The sequence below is a fragment of the Morchella sextelata genome (genome assembly GCF_020137385.1).
Source record: "Morchella sextelata strain SCLS chromosome Unknown scls_4, whole genome shotgun sequence".
NCBI classification, from domain to species: Eukaryota; Fungi; Ascomycota; class Pezizomycetes; order Pezizales; family Morchellaceae; genus Morchella; species Morchella sextelata.
In genome coordinates, this window is record NW_025408619.1 from 1,563,774 (window position 1) to 1,572,890 (window position 9,117).

At 47.4% G+C, this 9,117-nt stretch overlaps 2 protein-coding genes across 2 annotated transcripts; one reads left to right on the forward strand and one right to left on the reverse strand.

The window, feature by feature from the left end:
- Positions 1 to 1,704: 1,704 nt before the first annotated feature.
- On the forward strand, positions 1,705 to 3,015 carry H6S33_010315 (uncharacterized protein; the record flags this gene model as incomplete). The annotated part of the gene is made up of 2 exons (XM_044841686.1): positions 1,705 to 1,743; positions 1,804 to 3,015. The coding sequence occupies 2 exons, from the start codon at positions 1,705 to 1,707 to the stop codon at positions 3,013 to 3,015; spliced, it is 1,251 nt and encodes a 416-aa protein (XP_044697458.1).
- A 4,090-nt stretch (positions 3,016 to 7,105) lies between these two features.
- On the reverse strand, positions 7,106 to 8,701 carry H6S33_010316 (uncharacterized protein; the record flags this gene model as incomplete). Its single annotated transcript, XM_044841687.1, has 4 exons — positions 7,106 to 7,892; positions 7,944 to 8,044; positions 8,106 to 8,245; positions 8,314 to 8,701. 4 exons carry the CDS (start codon positions 8,699 to 8,701, stop codon positions 7,106 to 7,108), a joined length of 1,416 nt encoding a protein of 471 aa, XP_044697459.1.
- Positions 8,702 to 9,117: the final 416 nt, after the last annotated feature.

Genomic DNA, 9,117 nt, shown 5'->3' on the forward strand with positions numbered 1-9,117 from the left:
GTCACAGAGGCATTGTGAATTATTTCAATACGCCACTCCTCGTTTATTGAGAACATCTCTACACTTTAAATGCAGTTGAACAAAAACCCGTTATCGCGCGATTACATAAATTGCAACTCGAGATTAACTAGACGGTTTGGTACGTGCCCCATCCTTCGAAGCCCCACGAGAACTTCGAGAAGCTTCAAGAACGTTTAGTCCAACGATCCCCAGGTAACACAAACAGTATGTAGCACCATTTACTCGCCCAATCATTCCACCCCGGGGTGCGCGGAGAAAAAGGCTCCCCACCCGGCGACACCGAAGCATCCCCGAGATCAAGGCATGTCCATCCCCTTGCTTCCCCCGCCACCTCGCCGATTGGGTTTGTCATCCATCAGCTTCTGTTGCTGGCTTAATTCCAACGGGCCGCCGCGTAGGGCGCACGCAAGGTTAAGATCACCTAAGAACCTTAATCCAACATCAAAGCTTCGGCCAGATGGAGATATTTGGCATGTTGGGAATTATTACGTGTTGAGGTGCAGATGTGAAATGGGGGGAATGGGGTGTTCAGTGCGTAGAGGCAGATTAAGCCGAGGCTGGGGATTACTTTTTTACTGATCATGAGTCTTTTGATCGACTGCCTCGATACAGATCCTTTGATCTGACGATGCGGTATGCTGACGAGCTGAGAAATCAGATGTTTGAGGTGCGCTTTACCAGGCAGATTTCTATTCACGGCACTACATTCGGCTTTATGTTGCAATCGCCGTAAATTAACTGCTTATGAGACATATCCTCTTATTAATCTGGTGGTAAGTGGGGCCTTTCCAATAAGGCGAGGCGGGTGCAAAGAGAAATGACGACAACGCCAGTACCTACTCCGAAGAAAAAAAAAGAGATGCGAGAATCGCAACGCTCTCTGCTCCGTTCCTTGCAGGATTTGGCCAGGGCAGTGCCTTCCTTCCTTCCTTTTTTAGGTGCACGTGTAACTAGCTGTGACCAATTGTAATCGTTGAACTGCAAAGTCTGTCAGATCATCCAAAAGTCTTTTTCCCATGTCCCTCGAAACAGCGAAAACAGCAACAACCTTGTTGGACCTTTCATGGCTTCTCACTCGAAGGTCTCAATGCTAGTTTCAAGGTTCCCTAACCACCACGCCTCTAAGCCAATCAATTATCCCTAGGGGTTTTAGTTTCTTGCCGGGACGGTCCTGTAAAGGCATGGCTAGTCCGGGAAGGTAAATCTGGTAACGGCTTGGGGTTACCGTTTTTTCTCTCTCTCGGGTTTTCAGGGAGGTTTTGTTGATTTCAAATCAAAAATCGGTTGTACCGCCGTTAATGCCGGTCGCCGAGCCGCAACAAGTAGATTTCTAACGTCCTAAGCACGATAAGCGATAAGCATGGAACCAGCGCGGGTTGAATTTTTTTTTTTTTCTCTTTAACGAAAGGAAAACCCCTTTAGGACGCCAAAACCATGCCACAATCGAATCCTTTAGATTCCTTCTGTTCCTTACCCTGATCTGTCAGCTAGGCAAAGATGAGTTAACTCCCCATGCATAACGGAATTAGGTGGAGAAAATCCACTGTTTACCATGCGTGACGTACTGAACATGAGCCTTTCAGAAAGATCTTATAAAGACCCATCTCCTCGCCGCAGTAAATTGCGTTTTCTTCTTCTTCAGTATCATTTCTATATCATATCCTACTCATACCAATCTTCACAATGTCTGCCGCTGATTTGAGAAACGTTCCTGCTGAGGGTGTAAGTAATTATTGACAACTGTTTTCACTTATACTGATTGGGTGCTAATGATTTATTCAGGTCTCCTACTTCACCCCAGCTCAGGTTCCTGCCTCAGGAACTGCTGTGGACCCCCAGCCCAACGGCAATGCCATTCCTTCGCTCTTCCAGCCCCTCACCATCCGTGGTGCCACTTTCCAGAACCGCATCATGCTCCCTCCTCTTTGCCAGTACTCAACCAAGGACGGAAAGGTCACTCCCTGGCACATGGCCCACCTCGGTGGTATCTTATCCCGTGGACCCGGTCTCGTTATCATTGAGGCCACCGCTGTCCTCCCTGAGGGCCGTATCACCCCTGAGGACTGTGGTCTCTGGGAAGATGCCCAGGTCGAGCCCCTCGCAAAGCTCGTTGAGTTCGCCCATTCCCAGAACCAGAAGATCGCCATCCAGCTTGCCCACGCTGGACGCAAGGCCTCTTGCCTTGCTCCGTGGTTGAGCTTTGGAGACGTTGCTACCGCTGAGCAGGGCGGTTGGCCAGAAAACGTCAAGGGTCCTTCCAACGTTGCCTACAACGAGCGTTACCCCCAGCCCAAGGAGATGACCCTCGACGACATTGAGGAGGTCAAGGCCGCATGGGTCGCTGCCGCCAAGCGTGCCGTTGCTGCCGGAATTGACGTTATTGAGATCCACAACGCTCACGGATACCTTCTCCACTCTTTCCTCTCCCCTGTCGCCAACAAGCGTACCGACAAGTACGGAGGATCTTTCGAGAACCGCACCCGTCTCACCCTCGAGATTGTCGATCTTGTCCGTGCGGCCATCCCTGAGACCATGCCCCTCTTCCTCCGTATCTCCGCCTCCGACTGCCTCGAGCACAAGGATGAGCCTTCATGGACTCTTGAGCAGACCGTTGAGCTGGCCAAGACCCTTTCCGACCGCGGAATCGATCTCATTGATATCTCTTCCTCCGGCCAGTCTCCTGACCAGAAGATCCAGCCCGGCCCCGGTTACCAGGCCCACTTCTCCCGCGCTGTCAAGGCCGCCCTCAAGGGAAAGCCCACTCTCGTCTCGGCTGTCGGATCCATCACCTCCGGAAAGCAGGCTCAGGACTTGCTTGATGCTGAGTGCGCAGATGTTATCATGTGCGGACGTTACTTCACCAAGAACCCTGGATTGGTTTGGGCCTGGGCTGAGGAGCTTGACACCCAGATCCACGTTGCCAAGCAGATTGGATGGGGTTTCGGTGGACGTGCTGGGTTGAAGAAGCCTAAGACTAACGGCACTGTCCCTTAGATTATTTGTAATTGAAGCATTGGGAATTGGGTTTTATCATATAGTTGGGGTTTTGTTTATGCACACTTATGTATTAGTATGAGCTCTTAAGAGCAGATATTTCATTGAATCTATTAGATCTATCAGTTATTTTATTCGATATTTGAGAGTGAGCTTGCTTCTTGACAAGTGAAACTCCATGGGCTTAGACGCCTCGGGAAAGAATGGTGCAAACAGAGAAATTTTTGAAGAAATAAATGCACTTATTTTCGAATCTTTTGCTCCGAGTGATACCTTATGAGCAGTCGCCCAATTGCCAATCCGTCGGTTGTTGGATACCGCAAGAAATCTTCTGCTATTCCAGAATGGCTCCGCCTAAACTTTTGATGAAACGGAGGCGGCGATATATCGATTCGTCTAGGAGGAAGATAGATTGCAGCTACATGTACATGTGTTGCTGCTGTCTAGGTTACACCTGTCGTGACCTCTATTTGCGCTAGCGCCTTTCTATATGTACATGTAGTCACGGCACATAGATCAAGCGAGTGATATCCTATGAATAATTTAGTTAGTTGCCCACTAGCTATTTACACACATTCAACTTTTCTAAATTCCCTGTAAACCACACCACCTGAAGAGACTTTTGTCTATAATCATTGCACCCCTTTCCTTCCGATTACAAGCTCCCAAAGGCAGGGTAGATTTTTCGTGGCTATGGCCTTGGAAGAAGTAAATCACCATGTACCCTAGCATTGTGACCTTTCAATTATGAGTAATATTCTCTAACATTGACCGTAGTTGAAAAAAGCAAACATTTCGCCACATAAAACACACGTGACCACAACACAAAATCAACTTCATCCATTGACATGACAGGGCTTATGTACCGTGAAAATCTACAGTACACAACTTTATTTCAATGGAGGAACGAACAAATACCTAAACCACAATACCTAGAGAAGTCAATTCCTCCAGACCATGGCTCTGCATATATATATATATGGGACATTCCTCAAAGCACGGTATATGCAGCCGAAAGCCCTAATTTCTAAGCATATGTACGTACCCCTGAGATTTTTTAAATAAGCGGTATACACTCACCATCATGTGTCATGTGCGTAGCACACGCTCAGACAATGAAAGGGGGGGTCGGGCGGATACGGAATCTATAAACACAGATGTACAGTGACAATACAGAATCAGTAATACGCTCGTTCAACGTGTTGCTCCTGCAGTATATAGTTGATTCTGGATGGTCGATTGTCCTGATTTCATCCCGTTTTTCGGTGTTGATATTTGTGCGTGGGGGAGAGACATCATGATCACCGCATACGCACGCACTGTCTAAATATTTGACAGCAGCTAGATATTCCTTGTGGGGGTTTCTTGAAGTTTTCCAAGGCATTTTAGCATACTGTCTATGATTTCCCCCACATATACGGGAAGAACTTTCTGTCAAAATAAATCCGGCAATCAAGTGCAGCAAAAGGCCCAGGCAACAGTAAGCGGGCTGGCCCGATGATCACCCATTAAAGCATTTTGTGGTAACACAGGGAAAGGTTGGAGGGATTCCCCCGGGTCGTATAGGCGCCTAGAAGTAAGCATTATCATAAACCGTCAATCCTATAATCAACCTCCATAGCTGGTCAACCCACTTACCGACTAATCAAGTATTTGGTCGTGAAAATCTCTGAATTTTCCAATCTCCTCTCTAGGGCTTTATTTATTGTCTTCCAAATTGTCTTTCAAATTCTCATCCAAAATACCAAGTGGTAGATAACGAGTGAGTAATATTGAGTATAACTTGTACTCCAATCCTTCCTTCCCAATCCGGATACCCCTGCTCATCGTTCGCGGGTTGGTTCGTGCATACCGACATGAAGATGCAATGCAGGTAGCTTTCGCGTATGCACTATAATTTCAGGATCCCCGTAAGGGTAAGTTACCGAATCCCACGTCCGGGAATATGGCTTTAAACGGTTTGCTAATGAGGAACCCCCAGTTGTCATCATTACCACTATCAACCAAAAGAAGCCGCATGATGAACGGCATCTCATGTATTTTAGTTGGTCAGATGTATCGTGTATGCTCTGGCCATCTCCTCTATCATCGTCGTTGCCCACAGGCCAATCAATCAATACCCACGGTATGCGCAGTTCTCATCTGAGCCAGAGCCATCAGGGGATTAATCTCCGGTAATCCTGTGCCTAAATTCTCGTCTGGGTTCCCTTCTTTCTTTGCTTTTTTTGTCTGTGCACCGTTCCCCGCAATCCAAAGGGCTTCTTCCCATTTGGTGTTGAGTAGAGTGCTCTGCATGCACTAACCACCAGGGATCTCCGGCCATCGCTGTGTCCACTGTCCAGTGGATATATGGATATCAAATAGCTACTTTTATACTGAAAGAAAGCTTGATCATCGGGAGACAACGCAACAGTTACAATTAAAAAGCCAATGACAATTTTAAGACCATGCGTACTTCCCATCTCTGAAGTTTGTAGACAATGTTGGATTTCTCCCATCCTCTCTCCTCCGGGAAAATCAGAAGGGTAAAGTGGTAGGTATATAAAAATTTATACGCGAAAATCTGCCGAGGGTAGCTCTTGTACATGTATCTTATATCCCCAGTTCCAAATGTGCCCTAGTCACTATCCTTGCTTCCGTCTGGAGGTGCACAGGATAATAGGGGAATACATGTATTTGCTGCTTATAATGTTAGCTTGATCTGACAACTGTCCTTGCATGAGAAAAAGAAGGCAGGGAAAAAAAAGATAAAACACGTAATTATCTGAGAACCGCCGGTGACTGAGGTTTGGATCCGGATCTGCGAATTACGATCCTGCAAGAGCTTACACCACAGGTATGTCATGGTTCTCGTTTATTCGCGGATCCGCAGTGTACATAAAGTGTAGACGTGCAGCCATCTACCGAAGAGACCGTGGCGGTGGGGATGGCGTGATGGCGAAGCCGCTCAAGGCCGTTTGATGCACTTTTCCGTCCCTTCCTTTGCAGACAACATTCAAACCGTTTCCGTCGTCATCATCCTCCAAACACGCTAGCTAACGTGAGACTTCTTTTCCTCCTTCTGCTCATCCTCCTCCTCCTTCCCTCTTCCTCTTCCTTTTTTACGCCTTCTCTCATATACCAACACTATCATATCGCCGCTATGATATTCACACGACGCCAGAGCTCACACCTCGAACACTGGCAACATAACCAACAAGCTTCATGCATCACCAAAGATGGCATATGAACCAATGCACTTGGCCAGAACGAAAATGATAACTCAAACTCAAATCGGCTTTCATTAGAAACCTTTCTATAGTAATAGAGGAAATTTATGCAAAAACAATCAAACACCCCGAAACCACACCAAAACCGTATACGCAATGTCGAAACACCACACCATGAGGACACCACATTGAGAGCACAGCATAATCAATGGGCACATATGAAAAGTTACACAATGAGACGAAACAAGAGGATAAATGCCAGGAAAGAGATGAGAGAACGGGAATTTGTTGCTACTTAATCCCTGGGAATATTTGGTCGTAAGGTCGTCAGCCTTCATTAGAACACCATCTTTTGCCAAAAAAACGCAAACCAAAGGAAATAAAGTCGGAAGTATATGAATACTTTGGATAGAAAAAGAATAATAAGAAGAAGAAGAAGAAGCTCCGGACAAGAGGATAACACAATAATGTCACAACGCATGCTCCGAATTATTACAAAGGAGTTCAGAAGCATCAAAGAGAGCCTCGGTGTAACATGATAATGTATAGAAGGAAGATGGGGAAATCATGCAGCAACAAAAAGAAGGGAGAAAACCCAAAGAAAACACCACCATGCCCAGAAAGACAAACCGCCCACACACACACCGATCCCCGAGGCCCCGGTTTACACCGAACAAAAAGAAATAGACATCAAAGCCAAGAAAAGGTGTATACAAAAGGATTTTTCTTCTTTTGTCTGGATGCTCCACCTCTTGGAGCCCACATAAACTAGCAAGTTAATTGGTCTCGATCAGCAGACCGAAACCGCTAGTAAATGTTTTTTCTCGAAGAAATATTTATCCTCTAAAGATTTTTAAAGTTGATACTCAAGATCTTGAGTATCAGAACATGGTAGGGAGCCTCCTTTCATGCAAATCATAGCCCCCGAGATTTTCGTTTGATTGCGGCCTTCGAAGATGGGACTCGCTATAATGTGGGGATGATGGGGCCTGAAAGCTCGTTGGTAGATGAGGCGGGAAGAAAACTTGTTCATCTGACGACATTGCAGATGTAGGATATGAAGGCGAGCGGTAACCTGCTGGGGAGTATGGGTGATTTGCGTGAGACATGTGAGGGCTCCCAGCTGAAGACATGTGTGGACTGCCTAAGCCACCAGAAAGGTGAGGGCTCCCTTGCCTTTGATATTCTGATTTTGGTTCAAGAATTGGGGGCAGGGGCGGCAAGTAGTTTGGGTTTGAGGTCGGGGGTTGACGATTCATCCCAGGCACCATTACGGAAGGAATTGTAGGTGTAGTCGTAGGTGTTGGGCGAGGTGTTAATGGTTGCATCTCGCCCATTAACGAAGCGGGGTGTGAGGTGATATTCATATTATTGCTGTTTCCACGGTACATATTGTACTCCGCGGCCTGACGGTGAGTGGAGAATGGGGGCGGGAGCTCCGTTGAAGGTGATAAGGAAGCTGTGCGCTGACTAGGGGATGGTGTAGATTGCGCTGAAGACGGCTGCGAGTCGTTTGGAGGGCGACCTAGAGGGCGGGCACTGGGGGATCTTGGCGGTCTCCCCGGCTTTGGTAAGGTGGGCCTGGCAGCAAGCGCGGCCGCAGTCGCAGCAGCTGCTTCACTGATTGTCCCAGTATGATGGTTTTGATGGCGAGTAAGTGTTGTTCGCCTATTCAAATTATTAGCGGTGTTTTCAGCTCAAAGTGGAAAATGAATATACCTTGTGAAAGTCTTCTGACAATCCGCGTATGGACATTTATATGGTCTCTTTCCAGAGTGTATGCGTCGATGTCGCGCAAGAGAACTGGAATCACTAAATGGCTGTATTGGAGGCTAAAGTCAGCGGGCGCTCTAGTGATGCAGCCAATGCGTTCAACCATACCTTTCCGCACGTATCGCACATGTGAGGCTTTTCTCCGGTGTGAACACGGGCATGTACGGTCAAAGCTGATCGCTGGATGAATTGTTTTTCACACCCAGGATAATCGCAAACGTGAGGTCTGATCCCAGTATGTATCCGCTCTACAGAAAAAAATCAGTAAAATTCCCCTATTTTTTTTTTTACCAAAACAACATAAACCTAAGCTTACCATGTCTAGCCAAATCACTACGACGAGCAAAGCCTTTATTGCATACACTGCAGGGAAAAGCTTTGGAGAACGGATCCCCTGAAGAAGGCCGTCCAGGCCCCCTTCCACCAGTGTTAAGTGGGGCAAGTGGCGCAGCCGAGTACTGGCCATTAGAAGTTGGGGCTGGCTGTATTGGATAAGACGAATGCTCCGATACAGATGGTGAGGTAGATGAATGAGGCGACCCTTCCCGATCTGAAGCGAATTCTGAGGGAGCTGGGCTCTGGGGGTGTTCTCGAGAAAGATACGAGTGCTTCTGAAATTCGATAGCAAGGCCCAGATGAGGGGGCCCAGCTGCTGCCGCGGCAGATGCCCCGTCCTTGGTATTAAGAATGTTTGTCAAATCCATATTGGATTCCTTGACTGTTGACGAGTGATTGGGAGGTGTGATTTTGGTGGTGGAAGACGAGATCAACTACAATGTTGACTCTAGAAGGAGGGATGGGCTCCGGGATGCGTGCGACGATAGACGCTTTAAGTTGCAAAGGTACCTAGAGCGAAGAGTTGAGTTCTGGTAGGTGAGATTTCCGCAGCTGTTAATAGGCGGACGAACACAGGTGCTGTTGATGATGGACGGACGGTACTTGATGAAGTGGGAAATGAAAGCCGGCAGTGGGTATGTATGTGTGTATTATGTATGAGTGTGTGCGGACAGTGAAAGCCAGTTCTGGAGGCGAGGGTGAGTCCGTGCGTAGTCGTAAAAAAGAGCTAAAGACCCGGCCCAATATTCAAGCAGGCCCGAGAGACGACGCCGCAACCCAACAG